General features: G+C 41.8%; 1 protein-coding gene across 1 annotated transcript in view; it reads right to left on the bottom strand.

The window, feature by feature from the left end:
• Positions 1–4,028: 4,028 nt before the first annotated feature.
• Positions 4,029–26,565, bottom strand: part of LOC132885865 (corticotropin-releasing factor receptor 1-like) — a 64,550-nt gene continuing 42,013 nt past the window's right edge. Inside the window, exons 7-14 of the mRNA XM_060920386.1 lie at positions 22,284–22,404; positions 21,860–22,013; positions 17,891–17,951; positions 17,649–17,721; positions 14,802–14,887; positions 14,420–14,555; positions 10,403–10,444; positions 4,029–4,372 (exon numbers count right to left, since the gene is read on the bottom strand). Of these exons, the coding sequence (XP_060776369.1) occupies positions 4,232–4,372; positions 10,403–10,444; positions 14,420–14,555; positions 14,802–14,887; positions 17,649–17,721; positions 17,891–17,951; positions 21,860–22,013; positions 22,284–22,404 (814 nt within the window). The 3' untranslated portion in view covers positions 4,029–4,231. The remainder of the gene's footprint in view (positions 4,373–10,402; positions 10,445–14,419; positions 14,556–14,801; positions 14,888–17,648; positions 17,722–17,890; positions 17,952–21,859; positions 22,014–22,283; positions 22,405–26,565) is intronic.

Below are 26,565 nucleotides of genomic sequence, written 5' to 3'. Positions count from 1 at the left end.
CATTTATTGTTCAAATCACTAGCTGTCATTCGTCATTCCATTTCATGCGTAATTCACTTTAGGGAGTCCCGGATAAGCGGCAACAGATAATGGATGGATGGATGGATGGATGGATGGGTAACAGGCGATTATGAATTTTTAAGCTCAGTGTCATCTATCATTAAATATTAAATTATCTTCATCGGGTAAGGCTGAAGTACTGCTCCACAGACTATGCCACAAAAACGACGATGTCTTTTGACAGTTACTTTTTTCATCATTATTGCATCTCTTACTGATAAATATGCATTAAAGTGTAATTCCACCCATTGCATAATTAAAAAAAAAATGCTAAAAAGTGGGCAAGGGGCTGAGGGGTGGGGACAGGGTGGGCTGGTGAGGTGGGCGTGGATGGATGAGGCAGGAGTTGCCTGGTGTGTCTCGATCAGCACGTATTTGAAAATGAGCAGTTTTACAGACTCCTGCTCAAGGGCGGGACTGGGGGAAGTGGACCACCCACCTCTGATTAGAGGCCGTGAACATTCTTTTTTTAACATAAAAATGTCATGGTGTAGAGAAATACCGAATGGTCGATTCTACTTCAGCGTCGGTCCCGCCAGGATCACGATGATTTGAACCAGTAGATGTGTGTTTTAAGCCATTTTCCAGCCATAAAATTCTGATTTTGTCGATATTAACACCAGCATTGATGTGTTTCATCACAGAACAGTCATGTCATTTAGTTTACAGCTTAAAAAAACACACATTTAAGAGTGCAGTACCTCTTGAAGCTATGCGCTCTGTTACGCGAACCATTGCTAGCTGCTTGTATTTTCAGGTCTGTTTCACGAAGAGTGAAAAAGAAAAAGGAAATTCAGCTCAGTTTTCTTTTTAAACACACACACACACACAAAAAAAAAATCCATTGGTAGTTCACCAGCAACCCAGAACAATAGTAGCTAGCCGGCTAGCTGTGAACTTATCTCCCAAACAAAATAAGCTAATATTAATGGAAGAAAGAATCAAAAGCTGGTGAATATTAAAGGACACATACATCCACAGAAAGCTCGCTGAAGTTAGGGAACATCCCCAAAGTCAGGAAACAAAACCAACTAGCCAAACAAGCTAATCCATCAAACAAGCTAATTCTTCTGTATAACTACAGTAGCTGACATTAGAAACAAATTCATCTGTACAATTAGCTGATGTTGGAAGCTAGAGCGGCGGCTACAATTATCGTCACCTTTTCAGATTTACCAATAAAAAACAATTTTACAAAGGTGACTTTCCGCTACAACAGTTATTATTGGTTAATTAATCAACCGGAAGACCCGCCTCACACTTTGATCTTGTCGTCTGATGACACAGCTCGCTACCTGAGATGGAATTTTTTCAGCACGATCAGTAATTTTTCGGAAAACCCGGACGTTAGCATCGCAGGTAAGCATGGTGGAAAGGTCATGGACTTGTTTTCACTTCTCAAATTCACCGATATTTCATGATATTCTTGTCGAAACCTACTTTGCTTCTTCCTCTTTCATTTGACAGTCGCCATTTTGTATCTAAACGCGCGTTTGAGAAGTCACATGACGTGTCGATAATAGTGATCCCTTTTACCGGTGTCCACCGTTATCGACACCCTGTGGAATTAAGTGACATTTACAACTGTTATGGATCGATCTTTGTGTAACATTGTTGAAGTAGATGAAGTGCTTTTAAAAATAAAATAAAAGTACTGTGATTTATCATAAAAAATAAATAAAATTTTCTGATTCATAACAGAATGGAATGTTTATCGATTATTTGGCATCCAATTGCAATAAATAGAATTAGAGCAGGTTTAAATTCCGAGCATATAAAAAATGACATGCTTGAAATATTCAGATTTTTCTATTCCATTCAGTGTGTGTATATATATATATATATATATATATATATATATATATATATATATATATATATATATATATATAAAAAATTTTTTTCAGTTTGTTGTAAATATCTACCACATATTACAATATCAGGAGACATTTTATATTTTGGATCGAGGAATGATATGCGACCTATGACCTGGATTTTCAATTGCCAGTTGACATTTATTGGTAAACTTCAAAACTAGAAATTAATACAAACAACAATGAAGGATTAACAAAATGTGATTTATGAAAATACTTCAAAAGTGGGTAGAAAATGGAACAAAAAGATTTTCTAAGACAGGTTAAACATTATCAGTTCATTTGTTTACAAACATTAGAATTACTTCCTCATTCAAGCACCGACACCCATCCATCCATCTCATTATCTCTAGCCGCTTTATCCTGTTCTACAGGGTCGCAGGCAAGCTGGAGCCTATCCCAGCTGACTACGGGCGAAAGGCGGGGTACACCCTGGACAAGTCGCCAGGTCATCACAGGGCTGACACATAGACACAGACAACCATTCACACTCACATTCACACCTACGCTCAATTTAGAGTCACCAGTTAACCTAACCTGCATGTCTTTGGACTGTGGGGGAAACCGGAGCACCCGGAGGAAACCCACGCGGACACGGGGAGAACATGCAAACTCCGCACAGAAAGGCCCTTGCCGGCCATGGGGCTTGAACCCAGGACCTTCTTGCTGTGAGGCGACAGCGCTAACTGCTACACCACCGTGCTGCCCAGCACCGACATCGATATATTTATATAAAAGATATTTTGTACGAAATATAAGTCTATGTAAAACAAATTTTAAATAAAAACTATGTTTTGTTAACTTTATAGGGTACCACATACCAATTATTATTAATTTTTTTTGATAAATCTGGATGTCGATAACTGTGGAACGGTGTCATGTGATATGATACACTAAGTAATCGGGACTCAACTCATTTTTTTTCCAGTGGAAGTTTGAGTAATTTTTCATGCATAATTTACATCTTGAAAGTCTTTTCTACTTTTGCAATGGCCAAAAGACCGTTAAGGTGTCGATAATTGTAGCTGCCGCTCGAATTCTTCGATACAATTAGCTGATGCTGGAAGCTAATTCTGAGGCGGCACGGTGGTGTAGTGGTTAGCGCTGTCGCCTCACAGCAAGAAGGTCCTGGGTTTGAGCCCAGCGGTCGGCGAGGGCCTTTCTATGCGGAGTTTGCATGTTGTCCGCATGGGTTTCCTCCGGGTGCTCCGGTTTCCCCCACAGTCCAAAGACATGCAGGTTAGGTTAACTGGTGACTCTAAATTGACCGTAGGTGTGAATGTGAGTGTGAATGGTTGTCTGTGTCTATGTGTCAGCCCTGTGATGACCTGGCGACTTGTCCAGGGTGTACCCCGCCTTTCGCCCGTAGTCAGCTGGGATAGGCTCCAGCTTGCCTGCGGCCCTGTAGGACAGGATAAAGCGGCTACAGATAATGGATGGATGGAAGCTAATTCTTCTGTACAATTAGCTGATGTTGGAAGCTAATTCTTCTGGATAACTAGCTAACACTGGAAGCTAACTGTTCTGTACAATTAGCTAACATTGGAAGCTAATTCTTCTGTACACTTAGCTGATGCTGAAAGCTAGGCATTCAGTATAATTAATTTTCTGTCTGATTACCTGAAGTGAACAGAGTGGAGTCAGTGCTCACTTATGGGAAAACTGAACCAACTGAGTTAGTTTGTTGTGAAAGGCGGGGTACACCCTGGACAAGTCGCCAGGTCATCACAGGGCTGACACATAGACACAGACAACCATTCACACTCACACTCACACCTACGGTCAATTTAGAGTCACCACTTAACCTAACCTGCATGTCTTTGGACTGTGGGGGAAACTGGAGCACCCGGAGGAAACCCACGCGGACACGGGGAGAACATGCAAACTCCGCACAGAAAGGCCCTCGCCGGCCCCGGGGCTCGAACCCAGGACCTTCTTGCTGTGAGGCGACAGTGCTAACCACTACACCACCGTGCCACCCTATTATTATTATTTTCATGAAGAAGCTTGTACTATGTAATAGCTGTTCCCACCAAGTGTCCAACTATAAATAACGGAGTATTACACACATGCACAGGGTTTGGAAAATGCTCCAGCAATACGAAATGGTCCATTTTGTGAAGTCCTGCCATCGTACCCTTCATTCGTATCGTCATTTCATGTCGGGCCTTTTCTGATCTTCCCTTCATTTCAGCCCCTGTGTCTGTTCAGATGTGGTCAGGGGAGTGAAAATCCTCATTGATCGAGTGCCTGCCTCTTTGTTTCTTGGTCCTTTTTCATTTTTAAATGTCTGTGGATCAGACAGAAGTGGACTGTTTGATGCTGTGGAAGCTGAGGCGTGAAGGTGAGGTGGGAATGGACATCGCTCTTGCAACTCGTGCGCGGATGGAATGGTGGTCCTGCCAGCGGTGCCAATGTTTCCGAACCACCGAGCGGACCTGAACACAAGCACACAGCACACATGCACGTTACAGCACAGACGGCTAGTGTTCGTAAAAATGTCAAAAGTGAAACATTTGCAGCATGGATTTTAATTGTAAAAATCCATCCCATAAAATTGATCACAGACATGCCAACATTGTTAAGAAGAAACTCCTAGCAGGCACAGATTAAAAAAAAAAACAAAGAATTTTACGACTAAACTCCGAACATACAGTATGTGGATAAATGAGATAGCTAATTTTTTTTCATATGTTTCAAAAGTCTGGTGTGAGTACTACTTAATAATAAACAGGTCGTCCTTTTTATTTACAGACCAAAGAGACTACAGCCCCGCCCACTTGCTTTCTATTGGTTTATAAGGCCGAGGCTCAAGAATTTACACATTTCAGGTGCCATAGGAAAAAAAAAACGTAAACGCGTGGTAAATGCTACGTTATGGAAGCATATTGCTGCCACACCAGAAAAAAGAAAAAAAATCAGTATCATGTAATAACGTGAAAAGTTTGTTATAACAATATATTTTCACATTATTACATGAAATGTTCCACGTAGTGATGTTCTCTCATGTAAATGACCCAGTTTTATTCTCCGCACACCTCATTCAAACCAGAGATCCAAACCTGCATTTGAAGTCATCACGTAATAACGTGAAAAGTTTCACGTTTTAACAATATAAACAGAGGCGGACAAAGTACCCGACTTCATTACTAAAGTCAAAGCACAGATCCCGCTGGTCAAACGTTACTCCGATGCAATCGAAAGTTGTCCAGTCAAATTTTTACTTCAGTTAAAGTACTGAAGTACTTGCTTTTAAAAATACTTAAGCATTAAAAGTACATTTTCTGTCAACGCATCGTTGTATTCTTGCCACAACGCTTACAAAACTTAACGCAGTTACCAAAGACAGAAATGTGAATTCACAAAATGAACGCATGCTGTGCCATCATGGTGGTTTAACGTTAAGCTAGCTAGTGAGTGAAACTCCACCTGACATGCTAGCGAGCAAACTCTTTTCAAACTCATATTGGGTCGCTAACGCGACGAGAAAAGAAAGATTTCTACATTCTGTTTATTTGGCAAGATTATGCTAAAGGACTTCAAATAAGTCTGGGCTGCCAACTCTCACGCAATGAGCGTGAGACACACGCATTTGACTGTCTTCACACGCTCACACGACATACCTCCGATTTCTCACGCTAGAAAAAAATCTAGTTTATCTATCTGATCTAGGCTACCTATTGTGTCGCGCCAACCACTTGCGATTGATCAATTACGCCTTACGCACGGCTAAACAGGCAGAGAGGTGTTCCCTTCTGTACACACTCCCCTATGGTAGGTGGCGCATCTAATGATGCTGCACTCGCCGGAAGTTGGATAATTGCCTACCGTCAATTTAGAGGAAGAGGAGGGAGAAGAAGGTATCCGAGTTGAAGACGGGTGTCTCAGACAGGTTTGTACATATGCAAGCCGATGTGTGGCGTTACCGGCGTAATTATGAACTTATATAAAGTTTCTTAATCATTTTAGCCTATAAGTGTTGTGAGAATATTTAATGCCATTTCGAGAGCTGTGTACTAGGCATGCTAAATCATTATAGGCCTGCTGCCGTGCCACAGCCTCTATCTTCCCCAACAAGCAGCACGGGAGAGCACCTCCTTAGCACACGGTTATTAAGCGCATTTTTAGTTTGTTTACTGTATGTTATCATACTTTATGACTTTATTTGAAGCCATACTGGAAATGTTGTAAAATAAAGCAAGTAAGAGATAATATTACAAATGCAAGAAGAGCCATTAGCCACCATACCTATTGTTTATTTACAGGGTATTTATTTTTAATTATTTATGATGTATGTAATTGCTCAGTTAAATTAAATAAAGCATGGTCACCTGTAATATCAAAGAACTTGAACTTGTTGTGAATAATTAAAAAAAAAAGACAGAACAATATACTGAGGAGACAGGGTTTCAAAGAGGGCAAGACAGGTAGAGAATATTTGTCAGATAACAGGCCCTGACGAATGCTCTATTACTAATAAGAAACATAGATAAGAAATAAATTAATAAGAAATATATTAATATAGCTTATTTAAGTATGACCAAAATTTTTAAGCCCAACTTTGTGTGCACATTCCCACCTATGGCCAAGGTTCAGCTTTTTGTGTTTCAATACTGTTCAAACTTAATGATTTTAATGTTTCTTGTAGCACATGCACATTTTGCTTCCTGTTTAAGCATTTTATTTGTTCTTTTGCTGTTGATATTTTTCCCCATGCCAATCTTCTGCTGAACCCAGTGGTGGGGAAAGCCCTTAAATGCATAATGAATAGTCAGTGAGGGACAATCTTATTTTTTGCAACAGTTATTAAAAACTTAACATTTAGTTTCAATTCAGAAGGTGTTTAGGCTTAGCTGATGAAATATTTTCAAACATGAACTTGCCTTTAAATCTGAAACACAGGTCTATAGGGCTACAGGAACATTGGCAGTCATCTGTAGTTTTCGAGTGTGGGGGCTTTTAAGCCAAAACTTGGTGCTTTTGTTGGCCACAAGCTGAAGGCCTGGCAAGTCAGGGTGTGTAAGAATGTAGGTATGGCACAGCAGGCCACTCCAAAAATCCACCAGAATGCAGGAACATCTACTAAATCCAAAATCTCAAACACCCCCCCCCCCCCCCCCCCCCCATTGTCCATCTCCAGCTGGACAACCCACAAACAAAACACCAGAATGCAGGGGGACAAGTGAATATCAAGCTGAATACAAAATTCCCACTTACTGCGTGGTGTGTGGAAAAATTTTGCCGTCGACCCCCCCCCCAAAAAAAAATCTCACTCCAAGGAATTTTGAAAAGTTGGCAGCCCTGGATAAGTTAACGTTATTCATGTTCGCATAACTCCGTATTTACACTACCGTTCAAAAGTTTGGGGTCACTTTGAAATGTCCTTATTTTTGAAAGAAAAGCACTGTTCTTTTCAATGAAGATCACTTTAAACAAACAGAAATCCACTCTATACATTGCTAATGTGGTAAATGACTATTCTAGCTGCAAATGTCTGGTTTTTGGTGCAATATCTCCATAGGTGTATAGAGGCCCATTTCCAGCAACTCTCACTCCAGTGTTCTAATGGTACAATGTGTTTGCTCATTGCCTCAGAAGGCTAATGGATGATTAGAAAAGCCTTGTACAATCATGTTAGCACAGCTGAAAACAGTTTAGCTCTTTAGAGAAGCTATAAAACTGACCTTCCTTTGAGCAGATTGAGTTTCTGGAGCATCACATTTGTGGGGTCGATGAAATGCTCAAAATGGCCAGAAAAATGTCTTGACTATATTTTCTATTCATTTTACAACTTATGGTGGTAAATAAAAGTGTGACTTTTCATGGAAAACACAAAATTGTCTGGGTGACCCCAAACTTTTGAACGGTAGTGTACATGCTAACTAACAGTGTCAAAGTTAACTAGTTATGTGTAAACGTTAGCCGTGGACACGGCGATGGCAACTTGGCAGGTAATTCCATAGAAAGTCACCTGACTAACCAGACCGCATAGCTATTGCAACGTTATCGCTAGCTCTAAAAGCACAGACAACTTCGTTGCAAGCTTTCTCTTGGAATAAAACCTTTATATACCTCAACATGCTTCTGCAGGTTGGATGGCGAGTTTTTGTAGGCCGTGATGTGGATCGTTTCCAACAAACAAAGCAAACATTTCAAACCAAACCAATCTTTATTCCTTTCAGAAAACTGAAACACGGGTTCATGGGCCATGGGTGCATGCATTCTCCAGAAGAACCGCCTCGTTCTATTCTGCCATCAACTGATCGTGTTAAATCATGCTGCGGAGAAATCATTGAGCTTGACTGTATACAGTCTATGGACGTGACGTGACTCTAGTGATCACTGATCGGCTCTCAGTGTCACCTGCGAAAAAAAACAATCACGTTTTAGAAGAGAAAAGAAAAAAACATCCAATTTCAAAGCCGCTTCATAGTAACAAGGACCTTGACGGAAATGTAGTGGAGTGAAAAGTATGATATTTGCCTTTCAAATGGAGTGAAGTTAAAGTCATAAGTTTCCAAAAAACAATAAAAAAATACTCAAGTAAAGCACAGATACTCAAAAAGTGTACTTAAGGACAGTACTCAAGTAAATGTACTTTGTTCCTGTCCACCTCTGAATATAAATGATCATGTTATGACGTGATACCGAACGATCACGTTATAACATGAACATAAACGATCATTTATATTTCAAATAATTTCAAATTATTTCAAACATTTCAAATTTCAAACATTTCAAATTTCAAACATTTCAAATAATAACATGAAAATATATATCTGTTATTTAGCAGCTGGGAGGTCCGTATCGTGAAATACCGTGACCGAGGTCTTGAAAGTACTGACCGAGGCCCAAAGGCCGAGGTCACGGTATTTCACCATATGAACCGACCTTAAGCTGGTAAATAATATATTTAATTTTTTCTTTACCAAATTCTAACAGAAAACGAAAGCGCCCGAAAGGGAAAACCAAGCCGAGCCGCCATTTTGAATCCTCATTCACGGCTGTAATGCAAATGGCTTCCTCCTCGGTATACAAGTGCACTTCCATGGCAGGAAAAAACCTATATTTTTCTGCCTACGTAGTCCCCTATTTATACAAATAGGAGTCATTCAGGATTCAGCCATGTTTTTGCTCGGCGTTAGCAGCAGTTACAGGTTTTTAGCTTTCTCCTGAAATGTTTTCTTTTATTTCTTCTTCCTCAGGTTAGTAAAACTCGCTTTCGCTGTGAACACTGTCGTTATCGCTATCCATGCTGTAAAATTAATGCTATTCTCCTGAGAAATGCTGGCAAACATTTATAAGATTTTTGATAATCTTGTAAATAAATCTTATTAAAAAAAAGATAAATGTTGAGAAAAAAATGCTACTATGTTTGTTGTTGTTGTTGTTGTGAACGAGCGAGTCGCCAGAGGTCCGTAACTGGGGTCTGTACCGTAGGATACAGACCCGCTCGCCAGCCAATCAGAGCACAGGATTTGGACCGCAAAAAAAATAAGTGTGTTATTTAGCAGCTGGGAGGTCCGTATTGTGAAATACCGTGACCGAGGTCTTGAAAGTACTGAGCGAGGCCCTCTGGGCCGAGGTCAGTATTCAAGGCCGAGGTCACAGTATTTCACCATACGGACTGACCTTAAGCTGGTAAATAATATATTTATATATACATTTTTTACTAAATTCTAACAGAAAACGAGAGCGCCCGAAAGGGAAAACCGAGCCGAGCCGCCATTTTGAATCCTCATTCACGGCTGTAATGCAAATGGCTTCCTCCTCGGTATACAAGTGCACTTCCATGGCAGGAAAAAAAAAACATTTTGCCGCCTATGTAGTCCCCTATTTATACAAATAGGAGTCATTCAGGATTCAGCCATGTTTTTGCTCGGCGTTAGCAAGTTACAGGTTTTTAGCTTTCTCCTGAAATGTTTTCTTTTATTTCTTCTTCCTCAGGGTAGTAAAACTCACTTTCGCTGTGAACACTGTCGTTATCGCTATCCATGCTGTAAAATTAATGCTATTCTCCTGAGAAATGCTGGCAAACATTTATAAGATTTTTGATAATCTTATAAATAAATCTTATAAAAAAAGATAAATGTTGACAAAAAATGCTATGTTTGTTGTTATTGTGAACGAGTGAGTCGCCAGAGGTCTGTAACCGGGGTCCGTATCGTAGGATACGGACCCGCTCGCCAGCCAATCAGAGCGCAGGATTTGGACCGCGAAAAAAATAAATTGTTATAATGTCAAAAGTACTGTATATTGTTATAACAAAAAAACTTTTCACATTATTACATGATACAGATTTTTTTTTCTTTTTTCTGGTGTGGCAGCAGTACGCTTCCGTACTACGTAAACGCTACTTTGAGAACAAATTCAAACAACTCCATAGCGTCATGCTTTTGCGTGTTGCTTTGTCAGAATGACAGTTTTCCTTTTTATGTTTGGCTTGTTCAGTCGATTGCTGTGCTTACCTCGCTGTTCAGAAAACAGTAGAACACTGACACAAAGAAGCCCTGAAGAAGTGTGAAGAAAAAAAAATGAGCATGACGGGAAGAAAAACAGCTTTCGTAGCAGTCATTCATTTAAACCAAAACATATTTCAATGATATTTAAGTGATATCACACTCGCGGCCGTGCTGTTGCACTGAATATCAGTACAGCTGCGATTCAGTCGTGGCGAACCACAACTGCACTGATATTCAGTACAACAGGGCTTCTCAACCTTTTCTGCTTTGAGGCCTACTTATTCATACTTGTAACGAGTCGGGGCCCATTAAAAAAGACGCCCAAATATTTTGGCTTTTCTATTTTATTAGAATGTAATAATCTATTGTGAAGTTTATTAATGGGATGCGACATCACTCCCTGTTACAGATGGGAGTCCAGGAATTAAAGAAATGCAATAAAAACAAGCTGTGCATGGTCAAAAGGGATTAATGATCCAAAAGTGGAGTCTGGTCCATTAACACAAGAACTTCTTGCCATGTTTGTGTTCAACAAACGAGCAAGTTATTAAAACCAAGAAGTGCACTCAAAAGAAGTGGATCTAGAAACCACTCAATGGGATCAGATCCTTACACGCTAACAAAGAAGGATTTTTCCGATGAAAGAAAAATTTACTCGCCAAGTTTGACAATAAAATTTGATCATATTGTCGCCGGAACTAAATACAAAGACAATGCTATTAATTAACTTCATGTGAAGATAATTAACAGATAATCAACAGATTTAAGTTTGGGTTTTTTTAAGATTGTGGATATTTTTAGTCTTTTGTATTTGTAATTATTTGTATCTGTACATACACGACCCCACCAGCTCTGCTGATCGACTTATCGTGTTTAAATGAAGTTATTCATTCATTATGAGCTGGAAAATTATCCATCTGTTGAGTTCCCCGACATCTCAAACTACCTGGTGCTGCAGGCATCGTTCTACACGGACATGCAGATGAAAACCTGGAAGAGCATGGAGGAGAACAACAACTTTTTATATGTGCCTGGGTTAAAGATCTGCGGATCAGGACACTACAAGATAAATCCTGGATCGTTTTTGCCCGGGTAAATAGGAGTTTCTGGGCTTTTTGTCTGCATCTTTGAGAAGGTTGCTAAGACGCTACAAGTTTTAATATCGGGTGTAAATAAACCACAGCTGCTCGATTCTCAATCCTCCCTGCTCTTCTCTTCCAGCAGGCATCACAGAAGCATATAATTTACCCACAAATATATTTATTTATTCAGCCCGCTGCGCTCTCTCTCTCTCTCTCTCTCTCTCTGTGTGCATGTGTGGGTTAAATGTGACAAAATAAAGGCTTGTTCTTCTTAATTTACCCACAAATGTATTTATTCCACGTGAAAAGTATACAGCAAACCAGCTACCGGATTTGGGACCCTATGACACCCTGAACTATTTCGTATTTGGCTTCAAACTTGAAAAAATTTCATGGCCTACTAGATGGCGCTGCGTGGCCCACTAATGGGCCGTGGCCCAGTGGTCGAGAAACACTGCAGTGCAACAACATGACCATGAGTGTGATATTACTTTTATACAACAGATCTATAAACAAAAAATTTATATCAACATTAATAAGTAACATTTTGGACACAGTATGTGCAAATGTTCTCTTTATTTTTGCTCAGAGAACGGAAATAGATCCCAAAGAAGCCACATTCACTTTATCGCACGTCAGCTAGCTGGCTAGCTACAGTGTCTCGCAAAAGTATTCATCCCCCTTGGTGTTTGTCCTGTTTTGTCGCATTACAAGCTGGAATTAAAATGGATTTCTGGGGATGGTTAGCACCATTTGATTCACACAACATGCCTTCAACTTTAAAGATGCAAATTGTTGTTTTATTGTGGCACAAACAATAATTAAGATGAAAAAACAGAAATCTGGAGTGTGCATAGGTATTCACCCCCTTTCGTATGAAACCCCTAAATAAGAGCTGGTCCAACCGATTCACTTCATAAGTCACATAATTAGTTGATTAAGATCCACCTGTGTGCAATCAAAGTGTCACATGATCAGTCACATGATGTCTGTATAAATCAACCTGTTCTGGAAGGACCCTGACTCTGCAACACTACTAAGCAAGCAACATGAGAACCAAGCAGTACTCTAAACAGGTCAGAGACAAAGTTGTGGAGAAGTATAGATCAGGGTCGGGTTATTAAAAATATCCCACACTTTGAATATCCCACGGAGCACCATTAAATCCAATTAAATTAAGGAGCTGCCAAGATCCACAGCGGAGATGGGAGTATCTGTCCATAGGACCACTTTAATCTGTACACTCCACAGAGCGGGGCTTTATGGAAGAGTGGCCAGAAAAAGGTAATTGCTTCAGAAAACACGTTTGGAGGTTGCCCAACAGCATGTGGCAGACTCCCCAAACACATGGAAGAAGATTCTCTGGTCAAATGAGAGTAAAATTGATCTTTTTGGCCATCATGGGAAATGCCATGTGTGGCACAAACCCAACATCCTGAGAACACCATTCCTACAGTGAAGCATGGTGGTGGCAGCATCATGCTGTGGGGATAATTTTCATCTGCAGGGACAGGAAAGCTGGTCAGGACTGAAGGAAAGATGGATGGCACTAAATACAGGGCAATTCTGGAGGAAAACCTGTTTGAGTCGGCCAGAGGTTTGAGACTGGGACAAAGTTTCACGTTCCTGTTAGGACTGGGGACCGTCTTGGCCTCTAGAGGCCGCTGTTATGTTTTTATCTTGTCATGTTTGTTTTGGCCTCTAGAGGCCGCCACTGCTTCTGTGTTTTGTGTTTGTTTTTGACAGCCATGTGCTTTTGTTTTTCATGTGCCTTGTGCCCCGCCTAGTCCTCATTATGGTCACCTGTGTTCAGTTTATTTTGTGTATTTATACTCCCTCAGTTTGGCCTCTAGTCACGGAGTCTTTGTGCTGCTTATGGCTAGTAACCTCTGTCCTGTGTGCCTTGCTTATGCCCTTGTGTTTTTGGGTATTTTGCTTTCTTTTAGACTATGTACTTTACATTCTGGATCTTCTGAGCGTTTGCATTTTTGCCTTTTCTTTTCTGACTTTTGGCTTTTGATTTGACTTTGAACTTTTGGATTTTTTATTTTTTCCCATTTATCTTCTGAGCGTTTGGATTATACTTTTTTGCCTTGGACTTTTTGAACATTGTAAATAAACTGTTTTTTCTATTCTACTTTCGCCTCACTCCTCTGTACTTGAGTCATTCCCCTGGTGCCCTAGTGGGGGTTTGCTGGATTACTACACCAGCAACCTGGGTTCGATTCCCAGCAAAACCCTAACAGTTCCAGCAGGACAACAACCCTAAACATACTGCTAAAGCTACACTGGAGTGGTTTAAAGGGAAACATTTAAATGTCTTGGAATGGCCTCAATCCAATTGAGAATCTGTGGCATAACTTGAAGATTGCTGTACACCAACGCAACCCATCTAACTTGAAGGAGCTGCAGCAGTTTTGCCTTGAGGAATGGGCAAAAATCCCAGTGGCTAGATGTGCTAAGCTAATAGAGACTTGCAGCTGGAATTGCAGCAAAAGGTGGCTCTACAAAGTATTGACTTTGGGTGGGTGAATACCTATGCACACTCCAGATTTCTGTTTTTTCATCTTTAAAGTGTTAGGCATGTTGTGTACAGTAAATCAAATGGTGCTAACCTTCTAAAAGTCCATTTTAATTCCAACTTGTAATGCGACAAAACAGGACAAACACCAAGGGGGATGAATACTTTTGCAAGACACTGTACACAGACTTGTCTGGCAAACGCTCCACATAATGTCAATAATAAATGAACATAAAATGTTTTGTTCTTTAATAAATCAATTAATAAATATAGAAAATAATCAATGCCAGGGTGCTGTAATGCAGACAGTTAATGATTTCCCAAGACCCGGACTACTTCCAGAGCTGCTGTAATCAAAAATATATGAACACCTTCTGATTTGGACCCTGCTTCACCTCAACTCGGGTACCTAAGGCCTACCTGGAAGGACTGCAGAAAAGAATTGAAGTAAATGAAGACGATTTGCGAGATCTCATCTTCTCCTGGGTTTACGAAGAACAGCATGTACGTGATCCCAAGCAGAGGCAGTAAGACGAGCGTGGCCTTCACAGCCTTCCTACAGATTGACAATCGATGTAATTAAAGTTGACAAAATGTGACAAGATTTTCATAAACTCTTCGACAAAAGGATTCTTCTTCAGGTGGTTTTTGGCTCCAATTATAACACCAAAAGTATACAAAATTTCACGTTTCTACATAACTAACACAACAAAGTGTCCGATATCTGTGCATGCAGACACGTCCTAATGTAGGACAGCCGCCATGTTGAGCGCTACAGGTTTCATCTAGAGTGTGTGTGTACCTGTACTGGATAGTTTCGGATGTGGTGGACGCTCGGAGTTTGGTCATGAGGATCCTGACTATATTGAAGAGGAACACAAAATTGATCTGTCGAAAGAATATGACGTATCACAATCAATCAGCAAAACACTAAATCACACTGGAAAGGACTGCTTCTTTTTTTTTTAACAAGCATGTTTTTCTGAACGAATAAACATTTTCAGTGCATTCAGATTCATTTTGCAGTCGTGTCATCCCATTATCTGATCATGCATTCATTCAGTTATCCAATCATGTGGCAGCAGCACAACGCATGAAAACGTGCAGATACAGGTCAAGAGCTTCGGTTAATATTCACAGCAAATATCAGAATGAGGAAAAACTGTCATCTCTTTGACCGTAGCATAGTTGTTAGTGTTAGACGGGCTTGGCAAATATTTTAGAAGCTGCTGACCTCTTGAGATCTTCCAGAGGTTACACAGAATGGCACCGCGAGTTGGCCTAGTGGTTAGCGATCGGGAGAGCGTACCAAAGACCATCATAAAAATGGTGTCTACTGCCGTCTGGCAAGGCACGCTGCAATACAGATGCGAGTGGGTAGTCAAACTCTCGCGGTTACCAGAGGACTAGCCCCCCCGTAACCCTAACTATGTAATAGGCGAGAGGCCGAGGGCTACGGAAACGGAGATCGGCACCGCCCTGTGCACCACATGGCATGGGAAAGACTTTGATTTTGACACAGAATGGCGCAAAAAACAAAAAAACATCCAGTGAGTCGAGGGTCTATGGTAGAAACGCCTCATTGATGACATCGGACAAGACAAGAGCGGTTTGAGTGGTTTGACCTTGACAGTAACCCAAATAATCATGCTTTACAACCGTGGTGAGCAGAAAAGCATGTCATGACACAGAATACCACATCAGGTTCGAGTTCCTTCAGCAAAGAACAGGAATCTGAGGCTACAATGACCAGATCTGAGCAAATCAGAGCCCATTAACACTTCCCAGCTGCTACTGTTGGGCCCTTCGGCAAGGCCCTTAAGCCTATTCGGTCAACCTGTCCACATTGACCCTATATAGAAGTGGGAAAAAGATGTAAAGCTGCGCATGGGTATTTGAAACTACCACCCTGATTCCAAAAAAGTTGGGACAAAGTACAAATTGTAAATAAAAACGGAATGCAATAATTTACAAATCTCAAAAACTGATATTGTATTCACAATAGAACATAGACAACATATCAAATGTCGAAAGTGAGACATTTTGAAATTTCATGCCAAATATTGGCTCATTTGAAATTTCATGACAGCAACACATCTCAAAAAAGTTGGGACAGGGGCAATAAGAGGCTGGAAAAGTTAAAGGTACAAAAAAGGAACAGCTGGAGGACCAAATTGCAACTCATTAGGTCAATTGGCAATAGGTCATTAACATGACTGGGTATAAAAAGAGCATCTTGGAGTGGCAGTGGCTCCCAGAAGTAAAGATGGGAAGAGGATCACCAATCCCCCTAATTCTGCGCCGACAAATAGTGGAGCAATATCAGAAAGGAGTTCGACAGTGTAAAATTGCAAAGAGTTTGAACATATCATCATCTACACTGCATAATATCATCAAAAGATTCAGAGAATCTGGAAGAATCTCTGTGCGTAAGGGTCAAGGCCGGAAAACCATACTGGGTGCCCATGATCTTCGGGCCCTTAGACGGCACTGCATCACATACAGGCATGCTTCTGTATTGAAAATCACAAAATGGGCTCAGGAATATTTCCAGAGAACAATATCTGTGAACACAATTCACCGTCCCGTCCGCCGTTGCCAGCTAAAACTCTATAGTTCAAAGAAGAAGCCGTATCTAAACGTGATCCAGAAGCGCAGACGTCTTCTCTGGGCCAAGGCTCATTTAAAATGGACTGTGGCAAAGTGGAAAACTGTTCTGTGGTCAGACGAATCAAAATTTGAAGTTCTTTATGGAAATCAGGGACGCCGTGTCATTCGGACTAAAGAGGAGAAGGACGACCCGAGTTGTTATCAGCGCTCAGTTCAGAAGCCTGCATCTCTGATGGTATGGGGCTGCATTAGTGCGTGTGGCATGGGCAGCTTACACATCTGGAAAGACGCCATCAATGCTGAAAGGTATATCCAGGTTCTAGAGCAACATATGCTCCCATCCAGATGACGTCTCTTTCAGGGAAGACCTTGCATTTTCCAACATGACAATGCCAAACCACATACTGCATCAATTACAGCATCATGGCTGCGTAGAAGAAGGGTCCGGGTACTGAACTGGCCAGCCTGCAGTCCAGATCTTTCACCCATAGAAAACATTTGGCGCATCATAAAACGGAAGATACGACAAAAAAGACCGAAGACAGTTGAGCAACTAGAATCCTACATTAGACAAGAATGGGTTAACATTCCTATCCCTAAACTTGAGCAACTTGTCTCCTCAGTCCCCAGACGTTTACAGACTGTTGTAAAGAGAAAAGGGGATGTCTCACAGTGGTAAACATGGCCTTGTCCCAACTTTTTTGAGATGTGTTGTTGTCGTGAAATTTAAAATCACCTAATTTTTCTCTTTAAATGATCCATTTTCTCAGTTTAAACATTTGATATGCCATCTATGTTCTATTCTGAATAAAATATGGAATTTTGAAACTTCCACATCATTGCATTCCGTTTTTATTTACAATTTGTACTTTGTCCCAACTTTTTTGGAATCGGGGTTGTATTTGAGGCGGGATTAGTATTCAAATGTTAGTATTACTGTCGCTGTTCATTCGTAATGTTATGCATTAAATCAGTGAGAAAATATTCTAATAGAAACATGGCTACGTCAGTGTATCTGGACACTGTAATGTCTTCTTACCATAAGCACCAGGATCATGGGGCCCTGGTAGATGTAGTCTGTGTATATGCCTGCTCTCTTCCCAAACCAACACCTTATATTTGGAAAGAAAAGAAAGGAACATATATAAATAAAAGTATGAAAATTTCTGAAAAAAACCCCCAAACCTCAGCCTTGGGTATTAAAAACCATACCACCAAACATAAATCTTTGCAGTAGTGTCATGTAATCTATTCTGGCATTTACTGTAAACATGCACTTACTTCTCGTTGTCATAGTACACCTTTCCAATGGCCCAGGCAACAATAATAGGGAAAGGAATACCTAAACAAACAGGTATATTTATTAATCCACATGGCACAATGTTGTCTCAGCGTGGGAAATAATGCTGTTCCGGCAGACATTGACCTGTAATTTTCGCATCTGTCCGTCTGTATTTCAAAAGCATCAAACCGGATGGCTCATGAAAAATTGTAAAGATATGGGTCTGATCTACTTCTCTTCCAAACGTTACACTGGGCGAATACGTAATGTCGTAACACGGCCTGCGATTGGCCGATCACAGACGCTCTTGAATGACAAGTCACCGCTCATCAGTGAGTAGGACTGCATTCTGGCATGACGCCACGTGACGCTGTTATCAGTTGGGTAGGTATACCATGAACGTTAAAGCGAGGTGGCCTTTCGATTTCATAAAATCAGTGAAATTTGGTTCCCTTGGTCATTGTGATATATGTTTAATTCTGTCATATCTCAAAATATCAGGCCATTCTGTGGCTGGGAAGTTCTTTAATTTGAAGGGATTAAAGCAAATAACGTGCATGAAATCGCTCGCTTTGTGCGTTCAAGCAGACAGAGGAAGTCCGTGTGTGTGTGTGTGTGTGTGCAGGTTTACCTTTGAGCGTGCACTGACAGTTCCATCATTCTGTCGCTAAACGAACAGCTGATCACACCGAGGTGCTCGCTGAGCGCCGATATTTATTAGTTTGGTCCTGCGTTTCCTTTCCTTGGTTTAGAACATACGGTAACGTCTTTTCTTCTTGCTTTCTTTCCGTTCCTGTAGTCGGTCTTTCACGTTTTATTCGCACACTCACGCCCTCCGTTTTTCTCTCCTGTTTCAAATTTGTATCCCACAATGCCTCCTTGTGCGGACAGGGAAAGCCCACCACATCCTGCATGACGTAGTATCTTGAATTGGGTCATGGTGAAGCAGGAAAAAATAGCTGGGAATTTAGGGCCATGTGGAGATAAATTCATTCATTGCGCTGTTAAAAAAACAAATAAAACTGGAAGTCTGTGATTCAAATTCAGTAGCTTTTGGTCCACTGAACAAAAATAATTGGGTGTCGGGAAAATTCTTTTGATGACCTGAACTTAAAAAATCCGAAAGGCAGTCTATCTTTAAAAGAAAATAGACTACGACAGGTTTTCGACCCTGACAAAGTGTTTTTTCCATCATATTTTCGCCTTCTGGGGTCGAGAGCTTCACCGGCGAAGCTCGGTAGGTTTAGAATGAGTAGGTCATGTATTTTGATAAATATCTTCGCGGGTTTTTATCATACAAGCACGATAAACATCTCATCTCATCTCATTATCTGTAGCCGCTTTATCCTGTTCTACAGGGTCGCAGGCGAGCTGGAGCCTATCCCAGCTGACTACGGGCGAAAGGCGGGGTACACCCTGGACAAGTCGCCAGGTCATCACAGGGCTGACACATAGACACAGACAACCATTCACACTCACATTCACACCTACGCTCAATTTAGAGTCACCAGTTAACCTAACCTGCATGTCTTTGGACTGTGGGGGAAACCGGAGCACCCGGAGGAAACCCACACGGACACGGGGAGAACATGCAAACTCCGCACAGAAAGGCCCTCGCCGGCCATGGGGCTTGAACCCGGACCTTCTTGCTGTGAGGTGGCAGCACTAACCACTACACCACCGTGCCGCCCCAATAATCATATTTTTTTTAAATTACCGAAATGAGATGAAACGTAAAACTTGTCCCCTTACTCAGTCACACTGGAGTCGGAGCGCTGAGCGCGCAGTTACAGTACGCATTCATAAAAGACTATTGACATGGTAACGCCATGATAATCACTTTCACTCTTTCGGTTTGGATTGGTTTTTCTTTCACGGTGTTTTCTTCTACTTTCTAAGTTCTAGTCCAGCAGATTTGAGTCTGAATGCCAAATGATATGACCATGCCTGGTTTTGAGTCATTTTAAAAGTCATTTTGTGACAAAGTTACTTGGAATCTCGTCCTCAAAATTTGAACTCCATGATGTAAGAACGCGTTGCACTGTTAATGACAACATTTCTTATAGACTTGCTATAAACATAGTATAAAAAATAGTCATTGTTGACAGAATGTTTCATGAGCGTTATGATCGTACCGATATACTGCATGAGTACCAGTAAGTTGTAACCAATCGGACCATCCTTGCCCCCTCCATACTTTTTTCTCGACATGGAACTGACCTGTGTGTGCTCCTGTTTTCTTGTGTAGAACTTTCAGCATGTTTTTCTTGAATCTTTCGACATCTCATCTCATCTTATTATCTGTAGCCGCTTTATCCTGTTCTACAGGGTCGCAGGCAAGCTGGAGCCTATCCCAGCTGACTACGGGCGAAAGGCGGGGTACACCCTGGACAAGTCGCCAGGTCATCACAGGGCTGACACATAGACACAGACAACCATTCACACTCACATTCACACCTACGGTCAATTTAGAGTCACCAGTTAACCTAACCTGCATGTCTTTGGACTGTGGGGGAAACCGGAGCACCCCGAGGAAACCCACGCGGACACGGGGAGAACATGCAAACTCCACACAGAAAGGCCCTCGCCGGGCACGGGGCTTGAACCCGGACCTTCTTGCTGTGAGGCGACAGCGCTAACCACTACACCACCGTGCCGCCCTCTTTCGACATTTTCTTGTAAATTATATTCAATTTGTAGTGTAATTAGCAACTAATGTCGAGTGTAATTTGGCCTTTGAAGATCACAAAAATGTGCCTGGAAATAGCTGAGAAGCATCTCCAGGCATCTAAAGCCCTTCAGTTTAAGGGGTCCTAAGGCGGGCCCCGGACCCCCAGCCACATTGTTCCGGGCCTTTGACTGAAATTTGAACAGACAGACAACATGTCAGACTTGTCCGTCCTGTGACAGTCTGCTTAAAATTCCTTATTTCCAACACTGTTGTCTCGTCAAAAAATTATTTTACACGCAAATGATTTAATTCATAGCATAAAATAGATTCCCTCCATTTTGTGATTTCATGATCCTGATATGGGCGGCACGGTGGTGTAGTGGTTAGCGCTGTCGCCTCACAGCAAGAAGGTCCTGGGTTCGAGCCCTGGGGCCGGCGAGGGCCTTTCTGTGTGGAGTTTGCATGTTCTCCCCGTATCCGCGTGGGTTTCCTCCGGGTGCTCCGGTTTCCCCCACAGTCCAAAGACATGCAGGTTAGGTTAACTGGTGACTCTAAATTGACCGTAGGTGTGAATGTGAGTGTGAATGGTTGTCTGTGTCTATGTGTCAGCCCTGTGATGACCTGGCGACTTGTCCAGGGTGTACCCCGCCTTTCGCCCGTAGTCAGCTGGGATAGGCTCCAGCTTGCCTGCAACCCTGTAGAAGGATAAAGCGGCTTGAGATAATGAGATGAGATGAGATGATCCTGATATAGTATACCAGGTCTAGATTAAGTTGTGTGCATGAGTAATAAAAAAAAAAGATTCAAAATAACAAGATGTGCTGGATCAAGTGCTATTTTTAAGCTGGTGAATAACGATTCATGGAGCGATACTGTTAAACGAATTCTGATTATTCGTAGATGTTTATTTCCATGCATGCCATCTTCTCAACCATATTATTCATCATCATACGTTTGAAATTGTCTCTTGCTTTTATGTTATATTGTATGAAGAAATTCTGTTTGCTTTTTTTTTTCAGTCCGCATTTTCTATCCCCGATTTCTTCTCTTTTGGTTTTAAAGGCAAGTGGTTCTGTTTAAAGTTAGTGGGCCAGATGCTGTTAAAATGAGCAACCCAGATAGTCTACTTAAGTACGTGCGTGATCCGATTCTGAAGACTTTCCCGGCATAAATACTGGACTTAATTTGCTCGAGTGATAGGTCTGCTGAAAATATCACCGAGTTGTAAATCACCTCTATGAACTTATCCTCGTAATGTTTTGTTTGTACTTTGATGATCGAATTTGTCAGGACTTACACCATCCGATGCAGATGAACATCCATTTTTTGAGCTTGTCGGTGGAGTAGGTGAGCACGATGGCTGTGTGGAGATAACAGCCTTCGCCGAACATCCAGAAGAAATTGGCCATGTGGAAGTAGTTATATGCCATTGTTACTAAACGGCACCATGGCTGTAGAAAGAAAGGAGCAGAAAAGACTTTGTAAAAAAGTTTGAACGTCCTTCAATAACTTTTTGCTTGTCCAGCAGATACAGACATGCTGAGTTATCTTTCAAATCTTACCAGACTAAGCATCTGCTGACTTGAGAGTCAGCAGGAGATAAATAATAAATAAATATGAACTATAAATAGCTTTTACACCAACGAACTCCAAGAGTGCACTGGCTCCGAGGTGATCACACTGGATGCCACATCAACATTTTTACGTCTTTTGCATCTCACCACGTTGCTCTCGTGTACATCAGGGCTCATGGTGAGCTGAACGATGAACCATGTTGCATTTCTCAAGATGAAGGCGGAGATGAGATTCCAGTGGATGATGTTCCTTAGACAGCGAATACTCCTGACACCCAGAGAGAAAGACAGGATTATACCACGTTCGGATTGGTCACACTGATCAGGTGTTGATTCGCTTTCTAGAACAACAGAATTCAGAATCCAGCTGTAATTCGAATACGTTATCGTTTCTACACTGCGTGCACAATTATTAGGCGAGTGAGTACTCTGACCCGACCATTATTTCTATGCATATATTATGCATCTCGGCAGCTTCTTTATCTCAGGCAAAATGGGCCAAAAAAGGTTTAAGAGACACTGAAAAGACAAAAATTGTAAAATGCCAATCAGAGGGATGCAGCAGTCTTGAAATCGCAAAGCTATTGAAACGTGACCGCAGAACGATCAAACGTTTTGTTGCAAATAGACAACGGGGTCGCAAAAAACGTGTGGAGAAGAAAAGACACAAATTAACCGCAAAAGACTTGAGAAGGATGAAACACGAAGCTGCCAGGAACCCATTATCCTTAAAGGTCCCATGGCATGAAATTTTCACTTTCTGAGGTTTTTTAACGTTAAAATGAGTTCCTCTGACCTTCTTAAGTCACCCCAGTGGCTAGAAATTTCATAATGTGTAAACCAAACTATGCCCAACATTTGAGAATGGCGCGTCAAAAAGGCACGTTGATAAACCCTTCCCTTTACTACGTCAGCAAGGGAGATGATCCCCACGCCCCCCTTCTGGATTCCCACCCACTGTATGGATTGCCCGCCCAGTTGTAGTGAGGAGACCATAGAGGACACAACAACATGGCGTCACCTAAGCGAGCGAAACATGGAAATTGCGCTGTACATGGATGTGACAACACAGAAAGGAGTCTGTTTTTACTGCCGACGGGAGAGCCCCTGAAGACGCAGTGGCTTAATTTTATTTACTCCAATAATACGCCGTCGAGTCTACCTAAGACGGTGTATGTTTGTCGGAAGCATTTTCCTGAGGAATGTTTCCACAACTTGGGACAGTACAGGGCAGGTTTTGCACATCAACTGTCACTGAAGCCTGGGTCCGTACCAAGCATCCCTGCCGCATCAGCAACAAACACAGAACAAGTAAGTGTATAACTGTTAAGTCGTTTTGCCGTGTTTTAAAATCGGTGCCATGTTAGCCTTGCAATGGCTACATTAGCTGTGCAGCTAACCGCTTCCTGCAGTTAGCCAGGTACTCTGCGCTACAAAACCAAAAAGCATGCAGCATGCTCTGTTATAATAGCCAATCAAAACAGTTTTTACAAAGACACCCACATTCTTTTTTTTAAGTCACTCGTTCATTTTATTTGTTTGTTTGTTCAGTAAAAACCCAAACATTTGTTGAATTTATTTTATTTCCTCGCGTCGCATCTTAATGACGTCAGCGCGCGGTATTTTTCCCTTCGCGGTTTGTTCCTTCTCTCTCGCCATAGTAAGACACCCACATCCGCTTGTTCTGACCCACTAGAGGTAGCGTCACAGTGCTGTTAGCCAATCAGAGGTAACACGTTTACATGTCATGAATATTAATGATAAGACCCGCCCCCACCCTCTACCCTTCCCCGCCTCCTGCTTCTCATTAGCAAAACGACGCACTGGGAAAAGCGCTGAAATGGGGCTTTCTCCCAGGAGGCTATATCTACGTGCCGAGGGTTCATTTCGAGAAAGGCTGCGGATATAACATCCGGAAACCTCCACGAGCCCGTTTAAAGCATCAACAAACCACTATGCCATGGGTCCTTTAAGTGCCACCATATTCCAGAACTGCAACCTACCTGGAGTGTCCAGAAGGACAAGGTGTTCGGTGCTCAGAGACATGGCCAAGGTAAGGAAGGCTGAAACACGAGCACCACTAAACAAGACTCACAAGCTGAAACGTCAAGATTGGGCCAAGAAATATCTGAAGACAGATTTTTCAAAGGTTTTATGGACGGATGAAATGACTCTTGATGGACCAGATGGATGGACCCGTGGCTGGATAACTAATGGACACACTTCCACTCAGGCGCCAGCAAGGTGGAAGAGGGGTACTGGTATGGGCTGCTATTATTAAGGATGAGCGAGTTGGACCATTGAAGATGCATTTAAAATCAACTCCCAAACCTACTGCCAGTTTCTAGAAGATACATTCTTCAAGCAGGAAGAAATCTGCATCATTCAAGAAGGCCGTGATCTTTATGCAGGACGATGGGCCGTCACATGCAAAGCCAGCAAAGGTCTTAAAGATGAGAGTAATGACACGGCCCCCTTCCTCACCTGACTTAAACCCTATTGAGAACTTGTGGGAACCTTCCTAAACGTAAGATTTCGAGTAAGGGAAGACAATACACCATTTGGGAGGCCGTGTTGCTGCTGCACAAAAAGTTGATCATCGACAAATCAAAAAACTAAGGGTGTATTCAGACCAGGATAGTTCGATAGTTCACTTGCTTTGGTCCGAACCAAATGTTTTTTTTATTTTTTCATTTTGGTGCGGTTCGCTTTCACACTACATTTTAGTTAGCGGACCAAAATCTGTCAACAAAGCCACGCGCCCTGAGGTCGTTCAGCTACTGGTCAGAGACGACACGCGCACAAAGCGTTAAGTTCAAAAGTAGTCATGGAGGCTTTCCGTGCTGTTATTCTTTTTAATGTCATCAAAGCTATATGTTTTTTCCAGTTTTTACTGTTTTCACAATTGTGCGATTACTATGCTGTTGTACAAGTAATTTATCGACGACGACGACAAAGGGCAAGGCGGCTACGGAGGATAGCGCTGATGAGCGCACATCATGTTGTGACAGTTCTGGCTCTTCACGCAAGACGGAGGAGGTATGTGTCGGGATATTCGCCTTATCCATCGTAATAGATGAATTTCTTTTTTGCGTCGCTAGTACCGCCACTTTTTGAAAGAATGTGTCTGATTTTAATGTAGGTCTGACGGAGTTTCTTCACTTTTAACCGACATTGTTCTGGGGAGCGCGTGAACCCCTTCTCCTTCATTTTCTCACTGAATACAGCAAACACGTCTGCATTTTTGTGTGTTCTCTCCAAAAGCTCAGATGTGTGGACATCTGCCCATATATCCACAAGGGTACGTGTTTCTTCCTCGGCCCACGTTTGCCCCCTACTCATTTTTTGTACTCTGTAGTCTAGCCTACCACTGGTCTGAATGACTGAACGACTGTTGTAAGGTTCCCTTGACAACCGAAACAGTGTTGGCACTTTGCGGTGGAGTGTCAAGACTCTGTTTCCCATAATGCTCGACAAACGACGGAAGCTCCGGAGGTACAAAAAAGCAAAACTGTCAGATTAGGTCCGGTCTGCTTTCACACCTCCAAAAGATCCACACCAGGGTTCCTTTGGTCCGGACTGAGTCCGACCTTGCAGCTCGGTCTCGATCCGCTTGTTTGGTCCGGACCAGAGTTCGGTGGTTTGTATTCAGACCAACCCAAAAGGTCCGGACCAAGGGAAATTTGGTTCGTTTGGTCGTTTGGTCCGGACCAAACAACGTAGGTGTGAATACGCCCTAAGACTCTATGGATGGAAGGCTCATGGCAGTTATTGCAAAGAAGGGTGGCGATATTGGTCACTGAATATTTTTGAAATGCCAAAAAAGTGTTTATTTGTTAATTCTGAGTTGTTTATTTGTTACACTTGCTCTAAAAATTAAAATAAACAAGTGAGATGGGAAAACTGTAGCTTTTAATTTAGTTGCATAACAATTCTGCACGCTAAACGTTGCCAAATAATTGTGCATATTCCCTTGAGAAACCCTAAACTCCCTTTTCTTTTGTTAAACATTCGGCTTTTAGGTTTATTAACAATTTGGATTGACTGAGAGCACTGTATTTGTTCAACAATAAAATTAATCCTCAGGAATACAACTTGCCTAATAATTGTGCACGCAGTGTATAGTAACACTGATATGGCGATGTTTGCTCGAAGGCAGAAGATTATTTAACATTCGCGGAAGGAGTCTCCAGTTTCAGCTCTCTCTTGAAGCGGAAACAATTATTTTACAAAAAAAGCATAACGTCTTTCGGGGAAGGTAAACCTTCTGACCTATCAGGATCAAGAATTCGAATGTGTTGAATTATGGTTGAAACATAAAGGACATATGGGACGGCCATATGTTCGGTTAACATGGGACAGCCTTGGGTTGAAGTGCCCAAGAGTGGCGGTGTGCACAGTGTCTCACAATACAGGAATACAGTGTCTC

This window comes from Neoarius graeffei, chromosome 5 (genome assembly GCF_027579695.1).
Source record: "Neoarius graeffei isolate fNeoGra1 chromosome 5, fNeoGra1.pri, whole genome shotgun sequence".
In the NCBI taxonomy this organism is placed as follows: Eukaryota; Metazoa; Chordata; class Actinopteri; order Siluriformes; family Ariidae; genus Neoarius; species Neoarius graeffei.
Note: the sequence above shows the minus strand (reverse complement) of the source record. Positions and strands in the feature narration are given on the sequence as shown.